Source organism: Mercenaria mercenaria, chromosome 13 (assembly GCF_021730395.1).
Source record: "Mercenaria mercenaria strain notata chromosome 13, MADL_Memer_1, whole genome shotgun sequence".
NCBI classification, from domain to species: domain Eukaryota; kingdom Metazoa; phylum Mollusca; class Bivalvia; order Venerida; family Veneridae; genus Mercenaria; species Mercenaria mercenaria.
In genome coordinates, this window is record NC_069373.1 from 24,908,809 (window position 1) to 24,931,023 (window position 22,215).

Here is a 22,215-nt window from a genome sequence, read left to right on the forward strand (position 1 = left end):
TAGTAACAGAGATATTTGACTTTATCAAAAAATTTAACAAAAAATTCTAAGTTAAAAAAGGGGCATAATTCTGTCAAAATTCAATCAGAGTTGTGGGGATTGTTTCTTCTGGTGTAGATTTTGATGGTAAATAAGTATTTTAAGTTTCAAGTCAATAGCTTTGACAGTAACAGAGATATTTGACTTTATCAAAAACTTTAACCAAAAATTCTAAGTTAAAAAGGGGCATAATTCTGTCAAAATTCAAATCAGAGTTATGGGGATTGTTTCTCCTGGTGTAGACTTTGATAGTAAATATCTATTTTAAGTTTCAAGTCAATAGCTTTGATAGTAACAGAGATATTTGACTTTATCAAAAACTTTAACCAACGGCGACGCCGACGCCGGGGCGAGTGTAATAGCTCTACATTTTCTTTGAAAAGTCGAGCTAAAAATGGTGAGTTTTTCAAAGGCGCTGAACTGTCCAGAAGTGTGGCCCTTTCATGCAGTCCCTTTCTGGAATTCAATACATATATGAGTAAATTGATAATGGTTTTGTAGAATAATAGACACGTTTTATATACTGTTCAATTTTCATGTAAAAAAAAATGCTTTCTTTCTATGATTTGGTGATGTTCGAACTTTTTTCTCCGAAACATGGACCTTACTCTTCAGTAATCGCCACATTCTAGAACACATGCACACACACAGACACACAGATTTTCCTTTAAAAATCTTAACATACAGACATATCATAATACACTTTGATAACTTTTCAGAAAATTCAAGAAAACAGACATAAATCTATCTCCACTTGTATTACATATTTTTTTTCATCGAAAGTATAAATTATTTCTATCTTACTTTAATATCTTATGCAGCAGAGCAGAACAATTATACCTACAAGGTTATAAATACACCTGTCAGCAGAGTAAAAATAGATGGTTCCCCAATACACCAAACAATCAATAGCCTGAATAGGCTTGTTATAATGCAGGAGAATTTCATGGGTAGATAAACTGGTCCATATTCTACTGGGGTGTGACAATCATTTGGATCTCCTTTGATATTACTCTCACTTCATGGTCTGTGCCAGTGGACACTACACAACTTTTCAACTGGGAGGAGCCATTTTGTAAAACTTTACACTGAAAAGCTAAGTGCATTTATTTCAAGAAGTCTAAGCTTCGCTTCTAGATTGAAAAATGACTCTGCAACGTTATGATAGAGAAAGTTTGTTTTTCTTTGCATACCATTTCAATAAGAATCACCGGGCTATTGCAGTAGCATGGGCTGTGATGTCTATTGTCTTCTGTGTATTAGCTTGCATTGCTTTTTCCCAGCCCCAGTGGATCGGGGACACTAAGGAAAGTCCTGGCTATGGCCATTTTGGAGTGTATCAGTACTGTGTACCAAATGATCTCGATGCCACCTATAGCTGCACTGGCTCCTTCACAACTTTCGACACGATTCTCAACGATCAGTTCAAAGCAACAACTGTGTTCACAGGTCTGTCTGCCCTCTTCATGCTCATCGTTGTAGGAGCACTTGTAACCTTCTTCTGTTTTAAAAAGGGATATGTGTTTGTCATCTGTGGAGCCTTAGAACTTATCACAGGTAAGCTGTTTTTTTTATTTTTTCGTCAACTTCTGTTGTATATCCTTGCTTAATTAGGTCCATGAAATGTCACTCATCCGCTATTTACCCAATTCTAGCTATATATATAGCTAGAATTAGCTGTAAAACTGGTAACAATAATGTGAAATATGTCAAACAGCTCTAGGGAAGTGGTATATTTACAAATTATCTGTAAATTTACAGATTTTTCAATCTATAAATTTACAGATCAAGTGTTTGAAAACTGCTAAAATCACATTTAGACTCAAAATCGCAGCTCGAAATTAACTGATTTACTTATGGTATGCATAAATAAAGGTCAATTGTAACTTTCAGTGATTTCTGTTGACTTTGATTTTTCTGAAAATGCCAAAAACTCAAAGTCAACAGAAGTGGCTGAAACTCACAAATGACCATAATTTATGCATACTGTAAATAAATTAATTGCAAGAATAAATGTAATTTCATTGGTTTTCATGCACACAATCTGTAAATTTACAGATAATCTGTAAATATACCTGCGAGGAAGCCATCCAGCTGGCTTACGGAAGGTCGGTGGTTCTACCCGGGTGCCCGCTCGTGATGAAACAATGAACTGAGGGGCACCTGGGGTCTTCCTCCACCATTAAAGCTGGAAAGTCGCCATATGACCTATCATGTGTCGATGCGACGTTAAATCAAACAAAAATAAAAAATATATACCACTTTCCTAGACCTGTCAAAATCAAATATAAAATGGCCATAAGATGAAAGACAATTACAAAGATCTAGTACATGTATAAGGAAGTTTTTACACACATTCTGTAAATATACAGACAATCAAAATATCTAAAAAAAATTCAGGCTCCTGTGCATGAAATCTGTTAAAATTTCAGATAAACTCGAAACCACAGGTTAAAATAAAATAATTTATTGAGTACATGCACAGTTGAATGTGGTTTGTGATTTTCAGCCATTACCAGGTACCAGAAAAGTCACAAAATAGCTATATAGCTAAATCTGGCTATATATAGCTATAAAACCAGTATATGCCAATATTGAGTATTGAACTGTTAATATCCCATCCAAATGGTTTATGAGACAAAAGACAATCACAAAGAATGGAGATCTATGCAGTTTCAGTTTCAATACATGTTGCGAATTTCTGTGATTAAAGTCATAACTACCGTAAATTAGTCTTATGCAACAATGATTCTCACTAGTGACACATTCTTGAATGATTTATCGCAACAAAGTATTGCTGCTTGGTTTTGTGTTATTGTCTTTCATATTTGATTTTGACATATTTTGCATCATAATGATTAGTTTAATAGCTAATTCTAGCTAATTTGTGACTTTTCTAGGACCTGATTATGGATGATTTTGAATTTTTCCAAAATGTGAAAAAATGAAAGTAATCCAAAGGGTCTGAAACTCTCGTAGCAGTTCTATCTATACATGCAATAAGTAAAACATTTTTTTTTTACCTGGGAGTTAATTTGTAAGTTTACGGACTGTAAAAACTTTAAATTTTGGACAGTTGGTATATTTACAAAATCTGATTACGGTACACAAATTCAAGACATTTGATGTCACATTCTGACTGCATAGATGTCGTTTCTTAAAGGTTTTCTTTCATGGCTGTTATATATACCGACATACCTATAGTGTACAACTGTTACTGTTTTTTACTGCAATTTCTAGCTATAAATAGCCAGACTAATTTGTGACTTTTCTTGGACCTGTTGTTTGTATATACATTTGTATCTAGAAGTCCAACATGGGCTATGAAATATAAAAGAAACATAAAAAAAGTTACCGGTATTATTTAGTTTGTAGCCGATAAATGTCACTATTATTTAGTTCCATGACACTTTGCAAAATCAAGCCTTAACAGGTGTAAGAAAGTGGGATATTTAGATTATCCGTAAATTTACAGATTTTTCAATCTTTTTACAAACTGAGAGTACGAAAACTTCTGAAATCACATTGGTGCTCTCAGATAAACCCTGTTTCAGTATCAAGTTTCCAGACAGTCCAGCGCCCTGTTTCCTTTGACAGCTCTTATTTGAATTTCTTTTTGCATGTTAATTGAATAAAAGTACCTGACATCTTAACTGAAAGAAAACACACTTCTAGTTTTATTTTAACTTTCTCTCTTGCATTGTAAATGATCAGTATATAGATCCCCCAAAATAAATAATTATTATTTATGCAAGCTCCGTAGCATTAGCTCCATATAACCAAGGTATATATCTTACACTCACTTTATAAGCTCTGTTTGATGATGTAGTAAATCAAATCAAAAACCAACACGTATCTTTGATTGAAATCTGTCATTTCATATCTAAATGACGAATTTGAAAACACAGTTAACAATAAATGGTTCTGTTACAGCATCATACATAATATGTGATAGGTGACTAATTTTATCAAGAAAAGACAAATATTAACAGTTGATACTTGGCATACAAGTCCTGATACATGTATTATCCCAACCAGAAACTCTAAAAATAATTCAGTTTAAAATAATAGAGGGGCTGTTCTAATCGCAGCATATATTGATGCTTGTTTTTTTTTCTGCATGGATTCTCTTTCTGTCTGTCATCACACTCGTACATTCTACTGAATTAACTTTCAATATATATGCATCATTTAACCTCAGTTTGAAGTTTGCATTTTTCTGCCACTTGTTTACATACTTCCATGCCTATTTAAACTTTCTTTCAATATGCATTGACACTAAATTTTGCTTTTCTTGTTTCACTCCTCCCTGCAGTCCTACACTTGTTTTTCGAAGGTTTTGCTGTGGTGTCAGGAATAAGTCTGAGCATGATTAACAAATACTATTGCCACCCACATAATTCACTGAATTAATATGTCCTTCAAGGAGACCATGAAATATTTAACAAAAGAAAGAATGTAAACAGGAGTGTAAGTGCTCTCCATTTTGCCTCACCCATAGTCATTTAAATAAACAGAAAATTCCAGTTTGCAATACCAGTAAATAAGGACAATAAGTGGACTGGACTGTATGTATTCAAGGCGATATGTATTGCCATGTGTTCTTGGTGGGGGCGGGGTATTCAAGGCTATATGACTCGGGGCAATACGTATTCAGAATTTTGCTGTAGCTGTTCATATTTCAAGCATAACTTGTACAGATTCATATAACATGTCCTTTACATCAGATTTACACTGTATAATGAGAATTTTGCTGCAAGATTTATTGTGAAAATTTCTCAAAAGGCAGTGAAAGACATAATTATATTCAACCATAACTGTCTGTACACAATGACACTTGTAATAAATGGTTCCCATAATCATCCCAGCCAATCATTTAATGTGTAAAATGTATCCTGAAAGGAAAATTTAATTGCTTCCTTTCATACGGATTTAACTTTCAACATGTTAAAATACACTGCAATGCCTCAATGTAACCAGCGGTCTTAAAAGCTGGCTTAGTTAATAAGCCTCTTTTCAAAGGTGGTCTTTAGTCTGCAGGGTTGGTTCTTTCATGTGGCTGAATATTGGCCCCACTGCCAATATGTAAAAAATTTTAACTGTGAGTAATAACAAGAGCTTGTAGAACACGTAATGTCCCCCTTGATGCATTCAGTAATCATACTCCCACCCAAACATGTTTGGGGGGCGGGGGCTATAATAGGACTCAGTTTTGTCGTGTTGCGTCGCATCACGTCCCAAAATCTATATCTCAGTTATTACTAAATGGATTTGATTCAAACTTAAAATAGATGTTCAACCTTATCACCCACATCATGTGACACAAGATGCATAACTCTGACACCCATTTTTCATGAATTATGCCCCCTTTTACTTAGAATTAAAGGTTAATTTTGATGCATTTTCACTATATCTCAGTTATAACTAAATGGATTTGATTCAAACTTAAAATAAATGTTCCACCTTATCACCCACATCATGTGACACAAGGTGCATAACTCTGACACCAATTTTTTAGCTCACCTGAGCACGAAGTGCTCAAGGTGAGCTTTAGTGATCGCTCTGTGTCCGTCATCGTCCGTCGTCAACAATTTGACTCAACAATTTCACTGTTAACACTCTAGAGGTCACAATTTTGGCCCAAACTTAATGAAACTTGGTCAGAATGTTACCCTCAATAAAATCTTGGACGAGTTCGATATTGGGTCATCTGGGGTCAAAAACTAGGTCACCAGGTCAAATCAAAGGGAAAGCTTGTTAACACTCTAGAGGTCAGAATTTTGGCCCAATCTTAATGAAACTTGGTCAGAATGTTACCCTCAATAAAACCTTGGACAAATTCGATATTGGGTCATTTGGGGTCAAAAACTAGGGCACCAGGTCAAATCAAAGGAAAAGCTTGTTAACACTCTAGAGGTCAGAATTTTGGCCCAATCTTAATTACACTTGGTCAGAATGTTACGGTACCCTCAATAAAATCTTGGACAAGTTCGATACTGGGTCATCTGGGGTCAAAAACTAGGTCACCAGGTCAAATCAAAGGAAAAGCTTGTTAACATTGTGGAGGCCATATTTATGACTGTATCTTCATGAAACTTGGTCAGAATGTTAATCATGATGATTTTAAAGTCCAGTTTGAATTTGGGTCATGTAGGGTCAAAAACTAGGTCACTAGGTCAAATCAAAGGAAAAGCTATTTAACACTCTAGAGGCCACATTTATGACCATATCATAATGAAACTTGGTCAGAATATTAATCTTGATAGCTCAAGTTCAAATCTGGGTCAGATGGGGTAAAAAACAAGGTCACTAGTTCAAATTAAAGGAAAAGCTTGTTAACATTCCAGAGGCCACATTTATGACTGCATCTTCATGAAACTTAGTCAGAATGTTAACCTTGATGATCTTTAGGTCAAGTTCGAATCTGGGTCATGTGGGGTCAAAAACTAGGTCACCGGGTCAAATCAAGGGAAAAGCTAGTTAACACTTTAGAGGCCACATTTATGACCATATCATAATGAAACTATCTTGATGATCTTTAGATCAGTAGGTCAGGTGAGCGACACAGGGCCTTCATGGCCCTCTTGTTCATGAATTATGCCCCTTTTTACTTAGAATTTAAGGTTAATTTTGATGCATTTTCACTATATCTCAGTTATTGTACCCCCTGACAACAAAGTTGTAAGGGGGGGGGGGGGGGGGTATACTGGTTTCAGGTTGTCTGTCTGTCCAATGACGCAATCTTGTGCGCACCATCTCTCCTTATCCCCTTGACAGAATTTAATGAAACTTCACACAAGTGATCAGTACCAACAGTAGTTGTGCATGGGGCATGTTAGGTTCTTTTAGAAAAAAACATTGCAGAGTTATGGGACTTTGTTTTTTTGTTACTATACTATATACATAGACACAATCTTGTGCGCACCATCTCTCTTCATCCCCTTGACAGAATTTAATGAAACTTCACACAAGTGATCAGTACCAACAGTAGTTGTGCATGGGGCATGTTAGGTTCTTTTAGAAAATTTTTTTGCAGAGTTATGGGACTTTGTTTTTTTGTTACTATACTATATACATAGACACAATCTTGTGTGCACCATCTCTCCTCATCCCCTTGACACAATTTAATGAAACTTCACACAAGTGATCAGTACGAACAGTAGTTGTGCATGGGGCATGTTAGGTTCTTTTAGAATTTTTTTTTGCAGAGTTATGGGACTTTGTTTTTTTTGTTACTATACTATATACATAGACACAATCTTGTGTGCACCATCTCTCTTCATCCCCTTGACACAATTTAATGAAACTTCACACAAGTGATCAGTAACAACAGTAGTTGTGCATGGGGCATGTTAGGTTCTTTCAGAAAAAAAATTTGCAGAGTTATGGGACTTTGTTTTTTTGTTACTATACTATATACATAGACACAATCTTGTGTGCACCATCTCTCCTCATCCCCTTGACACAATTTAATGAAACTTCAAACAAGTGATCAGTAACAACAGTAGTTATGCATGTGGCATGTTAGGTTCTTTCAGCGACAAAAATTGCAGAGTTATGGGACTTTGTTTCTTGTTAACATACTATGTACATACAGTCTGCATATGCAATCTTGTGCATGCCTAATCTACCAAACCCTTGCACACAATTTAATGAAACTTCACACAAGTGATCAGTACCAACCCTAGTTGTGCATGGTGCATGTTACATTCTTTTAGATAAATATTCTGCATAGTTATGGGACTTTGTTTTTTGTTACTATACTGTATACATACAGTCTATATATATACAGTCCACATAATTATGCAATCTTGTGTGCGTCAAATTGCAATGTACTGTGTCAGTGCATGCGGGGGGTACATTCATCACCTTTAGTGATAGCTCTAGTTAAGAAATGCATTTGTTTCAAATTTGAAGTAGTTGTTCCACATCATCACCCACATCACATGACACAAGGTGCATAACTCTTGCACCAATATTTCCTGAATTATGCCCCCTTTTTTCTTAGAATTATATAGTGTATACACTTTATCTGTACCTCTCTTATTATTTGATATTTTTTAACACAGACTCAAGCTACTGTGCAATATTCATCCGCCATTGGAGTCATTTAACACTCCAGTGACAGTTCTTGACAGATTTAAATGTTTTTGGTACACAGGTGTAACATCATAATATACAGGTAAAGTTCGACTTTGGCTACAAACCACCAATTTTATGTGTAGTTATGGCCCCTTTCCAACTTAAAATTTGTCGAACTCATGGTTGCCAGACAATAACTCACAAAAGGCTTGACAGATTTAGATAAATTTTGGTACACATGTGTAACATCATAAAATACAGGCCAAGTTCGATTTAAATTGCACCTTCTTGTTGCCATGTCTTTCTTATGGTTGCCATTCTTCTGTGACAAGACCGTATTGTGGTGGTTTTCGTCACTCCTGTGACAGTTCTAGTTGCACAAGGAACAGATATTATTTGGTCACTGTACATAAAAGTCTACTGTTCTGGGTAAATGTGACCTTGACCTTTGACTTATTCATCTTAAAATAAACAGAGGTCATCTGCTAGTCATGATCAACCTCCCTATTAAGTTTCGTGATCCTAGGCCCAAGCATTCTTGAGTTATCATCCGGAAATGGTTTAACTGTTCAGGGTCACTGTTACCTTGACTTTTGGCCTACTGACCTTAAAATCAATAAGGGTCATCTGCTGGTCATGGCCAACCTCCATATCAACTTCCATGATCCTAGGCCCAAACGTTCTTGAGTTACCATCCAGAAACCGTTTCACTGTTCTGGGTTACTGTGACCTTGACCTTTCACCTAAAGACCTCAACATCAATATGGGTCATCTGCTGGTCATGACCAACCTCCCTATCAATTTTCAAAATCCTAAGCCAAAGCATTCTTGAGTTATCATCCAGAAACCGTTTAACTGTCCTGTGTCATTGTGACCTTGACCTTTGACCTATTGATCTCAAAATCAATAGGGGTCATCTGCTGGTCATGACCAACCTTCCTGTCAATTTTCATGACCCTAGGCTTCTGTTTAACTGTTCTGGGTCATTGTGACCTTGACCTTTGACCTACTGACCTCAAAATCAATAGGGGTCATCTGCTGGTTATGACCAATCTCCCTATCAACTTCCATGATCCTAAGCCCAAGCGTTCCTGAGTTATCATCCGGAATCGGATTGGACTACATACCGACCGACCGACTGACAGACCGACCGACTGACCAACATCTGCAAAACAATATACCCCTCAATCTTCGAAGGGGGGCATAAAAATGTGTAATTTGCTACAATTGCAAAAACTCAACCTAACTCACCCACAGTATGGGTGAAATTTTTCCACATTTTTTTCCCTCCAAGTTCTGCATAGAATGCATATATGACACTGAAAAATGATACAGTGGATGAAAATAACAGTTATGTATTGGTGAAAATGCAAGAAGAATGTAAATTTTCTGTAAATATTTTAAGTTATTTCAAAAGCATTGCAAAGGTTTAATACCTTCTGCACAATATTTTTGGTTATTTTTAAGATCTTGCAAACAGCTTAATATGTTAGTAAGTCTGTACCTTTTTATGGATTTTTAAGAGAAATTATTTTTCGCCTAAAATGTGTGGGTTATTCCCTTTAAACATGGCAATATCCTGTTTAAAACTGTAGCTATTTTCATACATTCAGATTTGATGATGTTCAGTCAAAGTGAGACACTTCAATGGCTCTGCAGTGTTCATGCTGTCGATCGCCACTTGAGCCATTTGCGACAAAAAATTAAATGTGGCTTTGAAAATTCCTAATTGGCGAAAATGGCCCGGAGCTCTATGTCTGTCTCAGTCTGCAAAACTATGAATTTAGCCTGTTTCAGTGTTTACTGTCCAAAAGGTGTGAAAAATCGATAATCTGTGAACACAAAACTTGGATATATTGACAGATTAGTAGCCAGTTTGCATTAATTTTATTTGTTTAGGCAGTCAATCAGCAATAATTAAGATTACTGAATAGTAAATTGGATAATTATAATCATTTTTTTTGTGTGCTTGATACGATTATAAGCAGAAATTGTAAGTATTGAATAGCTATAATGATAGAAAAGAAATAAAAAGAACTGAATTAAAACTTTGGTATCTATTATTTGTCCCTGATTTTCGAACATTTCTGTCCTTTCTAATGAGATTTACTAGTGTAGTCAGGGGCGTACCTGGGCATACGCCTATATGCCTATGCGTACAATTCAAACTTGGCACCGTGAAAATGAAAAGGCTTAAAATGCAAAAAAATGTAAAGCCCAAGGAGGTTAGGTGGCTAATTAAAGTTCTTCATTTGATGAGATATCAAACTCGTTTTTAAATATTAGACTGATTTGTGTTAATTAATAATTGTGAATATAGAAAAAACGTGAAAGGTAAGTGTAAATTTCATGGAATCATAGAGCACAGCAAACACAGCCAGAGACACAGACCGCCAAATATGCCTGTCACAAATAGAAACACTCACACACGCTGCATGAATACATAACTGACAGACAAACGAACGATATGTGTATTTGTCTTCCTTGTTAAAGTTTTCTATAGAAGAAATTACGCATAGAATGTCTTAAGACCAATGCAAATGAGGAAGTTATTAATCATGCAAATATGCAGGTAAACCTGAATGTTTAGAAAGTTTGATATATAAGATGATCAATTAAGAACTTGAAATATTTTACAGTTTGTGTTTGTGTCTTAAAAGAACATCCAGCTTTAATATGTTTAATGTTGGAGAGAACCGGTGATCCTTGAACATAACTTTGCCATGAACTGGTATTGGATAAAGCATGCATTGTTCACAAAGCCACTTGAGGGCTAACTGTATTAAAAAGAGGGCCATGAAGGCCCCTGTATCGCTCACCACTGACCTATTGCCTAAGATCATCAAGATTAACATCTGACCAAGTTCATCAAGATATGTTCATAATGTGGCCTCTACATGTTAACTAGCTTTTCTTTTGATTTGACCCGTGACCTAGTTTTTGACCCAACATGACCAGATTTGAACTTGACCTAAAGATCATCAGTTTAATATTCTGACTAAGTTTCATGAAGATATAGTCATAAATGTGGCCTCTAACATGTTAACAAGCTTTTCCTTTGATTTAACCTAGTGACCTAGTTTTTTACCGAAGCTGAACCCAGGTTTAAACTTGACCTAAAGAGCATCAAGATAAACATTCTGACCAAGTTCTTTAAGATATGGTCATAATATGGCCTCACAGGTTTAACTACGTATTTCCTTTGATTTGACCAGGTGACCTAGTTTTTAATCCTACATGACCCAGATTCAAACTGGACCTTAAGATCATCAATATTAACATTCTGACCAAGTTTCATGAAGATATAGTCATAAATGCGGCCTCTACAGTGTTAACAAGCTTTTCCTTTGATTTGACCTGGTGACCTAGTTTTTGACCCCAGATGACCCAATATCGAACTCATCCAAGATTTTATGGAGGGTAACATTCTGACCAAGTTTCATTAAGCTTGGGCCAAAAATGTGACCTCTAGAGTGTTAACAAGCTTTTCCTTTGATTTGACCTGGTGACCTAGTTTTTGACCCCAGATGACCGAATATCGAACTCGTCCAAGACTTTATGGAGGGTAACATTCTGGCCAAGTTTCATTAAGATTGGGACAAAATTGTGACCTCTAGAGTGTCAACAAGCTTTTCCTTTGATTTGACCTGGTGACCTAGTTTTTGAACCCAGATGACCCAATATCGAACTCGTCCAAGACTTTATGGAGGGTAACATTCTGACCAAGTTTCATTAAGATTGGGCCAAAAATGTGACCTCTAGAGTGTTAACAGTCAAATTGTTGACGACGGACGGACGGACGGACGGACGACGGACGACGACGGACGCCGGACACAGGGTGATCACTAAAGCTCACCTTTGAGCACTTCGTGCTCAAGTGAGCTAAAAATGGACACCTCACGCAGGGTTTCGAACATACTGTGAAATCATTAATATTCGTGGGGGACTAATTTTTCGTGGATTTCGTGGTTGAGTCGTTCAACGAAATTTAATCCCAACTAACAAGTAAAATTCCCATTCATTTTATGTTCAAAAGTTTAAATCCACGAATTCATATCCCCATGAAATTGCCGTTTTGACCAAAACCATGAAATTTCATGCCCACGAAATTAAATGATTTTACAGTATAAAGATACGAGCGGATACAAGCTAGACGCACTATGGATCCAAATTTTAAATCTGAAAATATGAACAATTACTATGTTTACGTAAACCTGCAATTAACAGTATTATGCAACAGATTTAAAATAAGACAAAATGCCTGTTTAGCGAAACAAAGTATGAATATTTATAACTAGTATGAAAAGTCTAGCCAATGATTTATATTTAATATACATGTATACTAATTGGATGTTTTAGATTTAGAGCATCACTTCAGGGACTGTGAATACTCTGTAAAAAAAAAGAGATTCTATTGTGCATGTCATGTAAGGAAGCCATCCAGCTGGCTTACGGAAGGTCGGTAGTTCTACCTACCACCGCCCATGATGTAATAATGCATGATATTTGAGATTGTTTTCATGGTTGCAATTAAATCTATCAATCTATATCCAAATCTAGATACCGAAATACAATTTAGCAACTTACGCAGTTTGAATTTGCATTTGCAAATATTAGATGTTGTTTACACCAACTAGAAAACAAGAGGGCCACGAAGGCCCTGTATCGCTCACCTGACCTATTGATCTAAAGATCATCAAGATTAACATTCTAACCAAGTTTCATTAAGATATGGTCATAAATGTGGCCTCTAAAGTGTTAACTAGCTTTTCCTTTGATTTGACCCGGTGACCTAGTTTTTTACCTCACATGACCCAGATTCGAACTTGACCTAAAGATCATCAAGATTAACATTCTGACCAAGTTTCATGAAGATACAGTCATAAATGTGGCCTCTAGAAGGTTAACAAGCTTTTCCTTTGATTTGACCTAGTGACCTAGTCATTTACCTCACCTGACCTAGATTTGAACATGAACTATAGATCATCAAGATCAACATTCTGACTTAGTTTTATTAAGATACAGTCATAAATGTGGCCTCTCCAGTGTTAACAAGCTTTTCCTTTCATTTGACCTGGTGACCTAGTTTTTGACCCCACATAACCCAAATGCAAACTGGACCTTGAGATCATCAAGATTAACATTCTGACCAAGTTTCATTAAGATATGGTCAATGTGGCCTCTAAAGTGTTAACTAGCTTTTCCTTTGATTTGACCCGGTGACCTAGTATTTTACCCTACATGACCTAGATTTAAAGTTGACTTATAGATCATCAAGATTAACATTCTGACTAAGTTTCATGAAGATACAGTCATAAATGTGGCCTCTAGACTGTTAACAAGCTTTTCCTTTGATTTGACCCGGTCACCTAGATTTTGACCCTGCATGACCCAGATTCAAACTTGATCTAAAGATCATCAAGATTAACATTCTGACTAAGTTTCATAAAGATACAGTCATAAATGTGGCCTCTAGAGTGTTAACAAGCTTTTCCTTTGGTTTGACCCAGTGACCTAGTTTTTTAACCCACCTGACCTAGATTTGAACATGAACTGTAGACCATCAAGATTAACATTCTGACTTAGTTTCATTAAGATAAGGTCATACATGTGGCCTCTACAGTGTTAACAAGCATTTCCTTTGATTTGACCTGGTGACCTAGTTTTTGACCCCAGATGACCCTATATCGAACTGGACCTTGAGATCATCAACATTAACATTCTAACCAGGTTTCATGAAGATACAGTCATAAATGTGGCCTCTACAGTGTTAACAAGCTTTTTCTTTGATTTGACCTGGTAACCTAGTTTTTGATCCCAGATGACCCAATATCAAACTCGTCCAAGATTTTATTGAGGGTAACATTCTGACCAAGTTTCATTAAGATTGGGCCAAAATTGTGACCTCTAGAGTGTTAACAAGCTTTTCCTTTGATTTGACCTGGTGACCTAGTTTTTGACCCCAGATGACCCAATATCGAACTCATCCAAGATTTAATTGAGAGTAACATTCTGACCAAGTTTCATTAGAATTTGGCCAAAATTGTGACCTCTGAAGTGTTAACAGTCAAATTGTTGATGACGACAGACGGACGACCGACACAGGGCGATCACAAAAGCTCACCTTAGTGCTTGGGTGAGCTAAAAATTACGTTTCACATGAGAAAACTTAAAATTATTGCAATGTGAGGGTAGATACATTTATCAAAAACCTGTTAAGGTTCAGCAGTATATCACAGAACAACAAAAATTATTAGTAAACAACATCTTGACAAACAACTTATCTGTCCAAAACCTGTTTCTCTGTTCTGTCCCATAGAATTGGATACTTGACCTTGACCTTTGACCTGGTGACCCCAAAGTCAGTAGGGGTTGTGTACTTAGTAAGTACTATCAGCATGTGAAGTCTGAAGGTCCTGGGTGCAGTGGTTCGCAAGCAAAGTGCCTTCATGCAAAAAGTTAACACTGTGATGAACGAACGAACTAATGGACGGACAGTTGAAAACTAATATGCCTCCCTTCGGGGGCATAACAAAAAAACTTGTACATCCTAATATATGCGTTAATGTTCCATTCATTGCCTAATAAGTATGCAATATTTACATTGTAGAGGGTATTAAATAATAAATAATGATAAAAACAGCTTTGCGCACGGTTCGAACATGCGATTTGTTCACATGTGTAGCAGTTGGGATTAGGCAAGAGTTTAGAATGATGCAGGGGCCTCCGTGGCCGAGTGGTTAGAGTCGTTGACTTCAAACCATTTGCCCCTCATCGATGTGGGTTCGAAACCTCATTTGGGGCGTAGAATTCTTCACGTGAGGAAGCCATCCAGCTGGCTTACGGAAGGTCGGTGGTTCTACCCAGGTGCCCGCTCGTGATGAAATACTGCACGGAGGGGCACCTGGGGTCTTCCTCCACCATTAAAGCTGGAAAGTCGCCATATGACCTAAAATTGTGTCGGTGCGACGTTAAACCCAACAAAATAAATAAATAAAAATAGAATGATGCAGTTACCCTAACAGACACATTGTTAGGTCCATTTGGTGATACACAATATGTCTGCGCGGGTCTTGGCAGTTGCACAATAAATCATATCATATAATGACACAGTGTTTCAGGTCGCAAATATTTTGAAACATAACTATATATCTACTGTTACTGTTGATTTAAAGTTGTTTTGTCCTGGAGTGTATTGTACAGAGCAATTCACAAAACTATAATTTTTCAACATATTCAGTTTAAGTCTGGCATAATTCATTTTGTTATTTATCTTTGTATCGAAGTAATTCAAGGAAAAATCTGCAAAATAGATATTAAACATTTTAAAATCTTAGGTAAAATTATTGATGAATACTAGTACGTGCCAGAGCAATCGGGCTATTGAAGCACACACTTTCCATGGTAAATGTACATAGGACTCTATACGAACAATGGTTACCGTATAACCCCGTTTAAACGCCCCCGGGGGCAATGCATTTTACGAAAAATTTGATCCAAACAATGTCAGTAACTCGTATAAACGCCCCCCCCTATTCATCCCAATTCATGCACAGACATAACCCGATACGTCATCGTACTGGGAAAGTGTGTAAAGTCGCAGGCTGAGTGACGTAATCCGAGTTAAATTCGATCAATACTGTAGCGTGTATAGCCCAGGTGTTTTAAACTTAAATCATCATGGAAGCAAGTACATCGAGAGTTCACAAGTCATATACGCCTAGCTTTAAATTAAAAGTTATTCAATATTCTGAAGAGAAGGGAAAACACCAGGCCAGTAAAGTATTCCACGTAGATAGGAAACGAGTTAGGGAATGGTGTCAGAATAAAACTAAAATATCAGAACTTTGCAAATCTGCAAACGGGCACCAGGCGCTGGGCGAAAACCAAAGTACCAAGACATCGAAGACTCGCTCATGAATTGGTTTCATGACAGGCGTTCTGCGGGAGTTAGAGCGACTGGGAAGGCCCTAAGGTTCGAGGCTCTACGGCTCTATCAGCTCGGAGGCAATCAGACTTTTAAAGCATCAAATGGCTGGTTTGCTCGATTCAAAAAGCGGCATAGTATTTCTTTCCGTCGATCCACTCATGTATCTCAACATGCCCGAGAAATAACTGATGACAAGATCGACAAGTTCTTACGTTTTGTGATACGTATGCGTCGTCACCGTGGTTACGAAGATTGCGAAATTGGGAATATGGACGAAACTCCAGTATGGCTCGAAATGCCGGGGAAGAGTACATTTGCGAGCAAGGGTGATAGTGAAGTCACTGTGTCATCTACCGGGCACGAAAAACAAAAACTCACAGTTACATTAGGCGCTTATGCTGATGGTACCAAAATGTCACCATTAGTTCACCTTCCAGGGGTACGTCCTCTTCCGAAACAAGACATACCTAGTGGGGTATTAGTGTACATGTGCGGATCTGGGCAGAAGTCATGGGCTGATGAAAACAGCATAAAATTCTGGCTAAGTAAACTCTGGGGAAGAAACAACCGCCGACGTCGTATGTTAGTATGGGACGCATTCCGCGGACATCTGACAGCATCAGTGAAAGAATTGGTCAGAACCACATACAACACTGATATGTGCGTGATCCCAGGGGGTTGCACATCAAAGCTTCAGCCCGCTGATGTGTCGTGGAACCGGCCTTTTAAGGCCAAACTTGCTGAACTGTATGACGAATGGCTGTTTAACGGTCCCAAAGATTTGACCGCAAAGGGAAACAGACGTGCGCCCTCGAAAGCCACAATATTACGTTGGATAAAAGAGTCATGGAATAGTATTTCGCCCGACGTTATTAGGCGTTCTTTCAAGAAATGCGGAATAAACAGTAACCTTGATGGATCGGAGGATCATTTGTTTGATCATGACTCCGACCGGGAGGACCCGGATGAGGAATTTGAGGGATTTTCACGTGACGAGATAGAGGTCAGTGATATGGTGAATGAGGCCGTATCCAGGGACATTGAAAATGCCGTTTTATCAGAATCGGATGAAAGTGACGTTGATTCCGACCACAGCACGGACCACAGTACGGACGAAGACAGTGAAGGCCATTAACTTTATTTGGATTTACATGCACGTGGCATATTCAGCATATTCTACTTACTGTTACACACAGTAGATTTATTTGTGTCATGCCTGTTGATCGAGGTGTTTAAAAGTTTCTGTTAATAAAGTGTGTGTTCTTTTTTGGAAATTCATTTGTATTGTTATGGAATCGTTATTATCTGGATATTATTGTGTTGGATCTAGGACCAATTTTTGAAGGTAAGATTTTTTTATTTTCCCCAAAAAACGTGGGGGGGCGTTAATTAGAGGGGGGGGGGGGCGTTTAAACGGGGTTATACGGTATATTCCTCAATGTATCCAGGGCTGCTCCAGTTGCAATTTTAGACACTATCACGATCCCTGCCAGTTAGCATGCGCGGTGTGATAAACTATGAATTTAAATGATTATCTTTGTAATATGTAGTACAAATGTGACAAACAAAATATATTAATGCTAGAATATAGCAAGAGACACATTTCTTGCCGAACATTTTTCAACATTTTCAAGGGGAGGCCCCAAAAGCCCAATCTGCCGGGAGATGGAGACCGCTTCCCACACCTACCCCACATTCGCAGCATTTCTGCTTGATTTATAGCTATTTCTGCTCAAATCTTGCGTACAGTTCAAAATCATCCAGGTACGCCCCTGGTCGCCTTAATAGTAAGTGCGCTTTTAAGAAAAATATGACAACTATTGCGAAAGTAGCTCTTATTTTGAAGCATTTTTCGAGAATAAAACATGCAATTTTAGGCAATATGCAAAGTAAGACAACTTAAAATGTGAATTGGTTACTGACATCTTTATTTTAAATGTGATTTTCAAAACTCTTTTTAGCTCAACTTTTTGAAGAACTAGAAATGTGTCACAGACACGGATGCCCCCGCAACATGAGAAAAGTCACAGGCATGGTACTGCTCAAAAACAAAAAGAAGGACCCTTGACCCTATTTTCTGTGGTTGTGTAGTAATTATAGTAATTCTTTTGTTAAAATTCTAAGTCCACAAAAAAAAACCCTTACCAGGTAAAGATACCTTAAAATACACCTAAAATTTGGAAGTAACATCTATGTTGTACCACAGAAAAGTGGTCTTGGTTTTTCCCTGCAGTCACTTATAAAAAAGTTAAAATATAAGTTATTTATAGTAACAACTAACGGAAGTTAATCTTCAAACAAGAGGGCCATGATGGCCCTATATCGCTCACCTGAGTACCATTGCTCTTAATGATAAGATCAAGTTTTGACATAGATCACACTTTAAATATCATCTGGATTAATATTTTCTTGTAACAGTCCCTTTTGACCTATGGGTAATTACTAGTCATAGCCAATCGTCATACCAAGTTTGAGGGTCCTTGGCTCAAATACTGCATTTTTGTACTTGCATGACTATTCCTTACACTGGAAAACTTAAATAACATTTAAAACTAATCTCATTAGATGCTACTGGGGTATATTCATTTACATCACATAAAGGGAGGTAATTTGTCATAAATTAGTCAAAAGTTATCTACCCTGATTGTCCAAGTCCATCTGATGGCATAAATGACATTTCAAATCAGTATCTTCATTGGTTACTGAGATACACCCATTTTAGTTAGAAACAAAGAGAGGTAATTTGACATAAAATCAGTCCATAGTTGTCTACCCTGATTGTCTCAGTCTAACTAATGACAATAATGAAATTTCAAATGAGTCCTATAAAAACTTACTGAGATAAATACATTTTTAATAAAATCAAGGGAGGTAATCATGCATCAGTATATGCATGTAGAAGATACAGAGTACAAGCCTTTAGAACAATATATTAGAAAGGTAAGTAAAAGTAGAAATTTCTTACCATGGTAGACATAAATAATGTTTCAAACCAATCTCATTAGAAGCTGCTAGGTATATTCAATTACATAAAAAATAAAGGGAGGTAATTTGTCATAAATTCTGTCAGTATGTATCTTCACTGATTGTCCAAGTCCATCTGATGACATAAATGTAGTTGCTGTTACAGAAAGTTGGCTTGGCAGTCTTGTGGATAAAACATGCTTTGTTTGTTTTGGGTTTAACGCCATTTTTCAACAGTATTTCAGTCATGTAACGGCAGGCAGTTAACCTGACCAGTGTTCCTAGATTCTGTACCAGTACAAACTTGTTCTCCGCAAGTAACTGCCAACTTCCCCACATGAATTATCAGAGGTGGAGGACGAATGATTTCAGACACAATGTATTTTATCAAATCGTCACGGAGAACATACGCCCCGCCCGGGGATCAAACTCGCGACCCCGGATCAGGTCGCGATCCGTAGACCATCGCTCTCCCTACTGAGCTAAGCGGGTGGGCTTGGATAAAACATGCTTAAGTGAACTTGTTCCAGATGGCTACAAAATCAAGCATGTCCCCCACTGTAATGGCAGCCTTGGCAGAGGTGTAGAAATCATACATAGAACCTCTATAGATGTCCGCCTTTTGGCATCAACACGAGACAAAGATTTCTCAACTTTCGAATACATGGACTGCAATTTGAGCATGAAAAATTTCATTTTGCGTCTAGCTGTCGTTTATAGACCACCACCACCCCAGAGAAATGGACTTTAAAATAGGAGACTTTCCTGAGAATGAATGGCCCAATTTTCTATCTAGATTTACAACAACTGACAAACAAATTATCATTGTTGGAGATTTAAACTTTCATTTTGACATTCTGATTGACAGACACACAGCTAACCTTGTAAGTACTTTAGATGCACACGGAATGAGACAGCATGAAAACGAAGCCACTCATGTCGATGGACATATTCTGAATGTTGTCATTACAAGAGATAACGATGACATCATCAGGACTCCAAGATACGAACACATCATGCCGGTCTTAAAGGAGTTGCATTGGCTTCCGGTTCAGCACTGCATTGAGTTCAAAATCTTGATACTTAAATACAAAGCCATGCGCAATGAATCTCCTAAGTACATTGTCGATATGCTGGACATGTACAAGCCTAGTAGAGACTTAATGTCGGCAAATGGCCTGGTGTTTTTGTACCGAGGAGTCGAACAGTAAAGTATGGTGACAGAAGTTTCAAGCATGCAGCTCCAAAGCTTTGGAATTCTCTCCCAGCAAGCATCAGAGATTCAAGCTCACTGTCCGCATTTAAAAAATCTTTGAAAACACATCTCTTTCACATTTGTTATAAATAAATAACAAAATCTGAAATACTGTTGAAAATGGCATTAAACCAAATCACATTCACATATGTTATAAATAAATAACAAAATCTGAAATACTGTTGAAAATGGCGTTAAACCAAAAACCATGAAAGGTTTGTTTAGTGTTTAGAAAGGGATTGGTCTCATAATGTAATTTAACGTTGAACATAATTTATGGATGATTTTGTTTTAATTACTATTCATTTTAATCTTTTACCAATATATTTTCATGTATGTATGTGTTCTTTATGTTTTTGTAAAGCACTTTTGAACATACATATTTGGTATGAAAAGAGTGCTATATAAGTTAGGTATAATAAATAAATAAATAAATAAAAATGAAATTTCAGATCAGTATCTTCATTAGTTACGGAGATATACCCATTTTAATTTGAAATAAAGGGAGGTAATTTGCCATAAAATCAGTCCATAGTTATCTACCCTGACTGTCCGAGTCCAACTAATGACAATAATGAAATTTCAAATGAGTCCTGTAAGTACTTACTGATATAAATCCATTTTGATTAAAATCAGGGGAGGTAATCAGATATAAAATAACTTCAGAACCTATGATTGGATTTGGCGAATCATTGAATCCAAGATTTATTGTTGTTGAAGATATTTTCAAGTTTGTATCAAATCAAACAACAAATGAAGTCTCTATATGGCTGCAAAAGCCCAAATAGCAATTTTGGACCTTTAAAGGGCCATAACTCAGGAACCCATGAAGGGTGATGGCCAATTTTCGAAAGGAACCGAAATATTATCCCAATACAAGTTGTGTGCAAGTTTGATTAAAGTTGATTGCTAAATATTGTATCTATCATGTTCACAAGCAAAAAATAGCAAATTTTGGCCCTTTAAGGGGCCCTAACTCTTGAACCCATGTTGGGATCTGAACAGTTTTCGAAAGGACCCAAGATATTATGCCAATACAAGTTGTGGGCAAGTTTCATTAAAGTTGATTGCAAACTGTGGTCTCTATCATGTTCACAAGCCAAAAATGGCAAATTTTGGCCCTTTACAGGGCCATAACTCTAGAACCCATGATGGGATTTGGCCAGTTTTCGAAAGGAACCGAGATATTATGCCAATACAAGTTATGTCGAGTTTGATAAAAGTTGATTGCAAAATGTGGTTTCTATTATGTTCACAAGCCAAAAATAGCAAATTTTGGCCCTTTAAGGGGCCATAACTCTGGAACCAATGATGGGATCTGGCCAGTTTTCGAAAGGAACCGAGATATTATGCCCATACAAGTGGAGTGCAAGTCTGATTTAAATCAAATACAAAATGTGGTCTCTATCGTGTTCACAAGGAAATTGTGGACAGACGGACGGACGGCGGACGAGGGGGTGATCACAAAAGCTCACCCTATCACTACGTGACAGGTGAGCTAAAAACAAAAATTCTAAGTTCACACAAAAATCCTTAACAGGTAGAGATAGGTCAAAATATATCTCAAAATGGATGTAACATGCATGTTCTACTACAGAAAAGTGGTCTTGATTTTTCCCTATGACCAGTAATAAAAAAGTTACAATATAAGCTATTTAAAGTAAAAACAAAGGGAAGTAATTCTAAAGTAGGGACCTGGTTCTAGCGCATGACATTCTGTCTCATGATGGTGTACAATTGAGCCAAGTTGCATCAAAATCTCTCCATGCATGAAGAAGAAATGCTCAGGACAAAGTCATTCTTGTATGTGACCTTTGGCCTCTGTGACCTTGACCTTAGACCTAGGGACCTGGTTATTGCGCATGACGCATCGTCTATCCATGCTTATTTTTTGTATCAAATTATTTTGAAATCGAACCATGCATTTATGGACTGGAAACGAAGA

At 37.1% G+C, this 22,215-nt stretch overlaps 2 protein-coding genes across 4 annotated transcripts in view; one reads left to right on the forward strand and one right to left on the reverse strand.

Annotated features, from left to right (window-relative positions):
• LOC123529321 (origin recognition complex subunit 5-like) overlaps positions 1-22,215 on the reverse strand; it is a 331,040-nt gene that overhangs the window by 269,643 nt on the left and 39,182 nt on the right. The window lies entirely within an intron of this gene.
• The window catches only part of LOC123529322 (LHFPL tetraspan subfamily member 3 protein-like), a 42,697-nt gene continuing 21,451 nt past the window's right edge, over positions 970-22,215 (forward strand). The window contains exon 1 of the mRNA XM_045309610.2: positions 970-1,596. Within this exon, the coding sequence (XP_045165545.1) occupies positions 1,185-1,596 (412 nt within the window). The 5' untranslated portion in view covers positions 970-1,184. The remainder of the gene's footprint in view (positions 1,597-22,215) is intronic.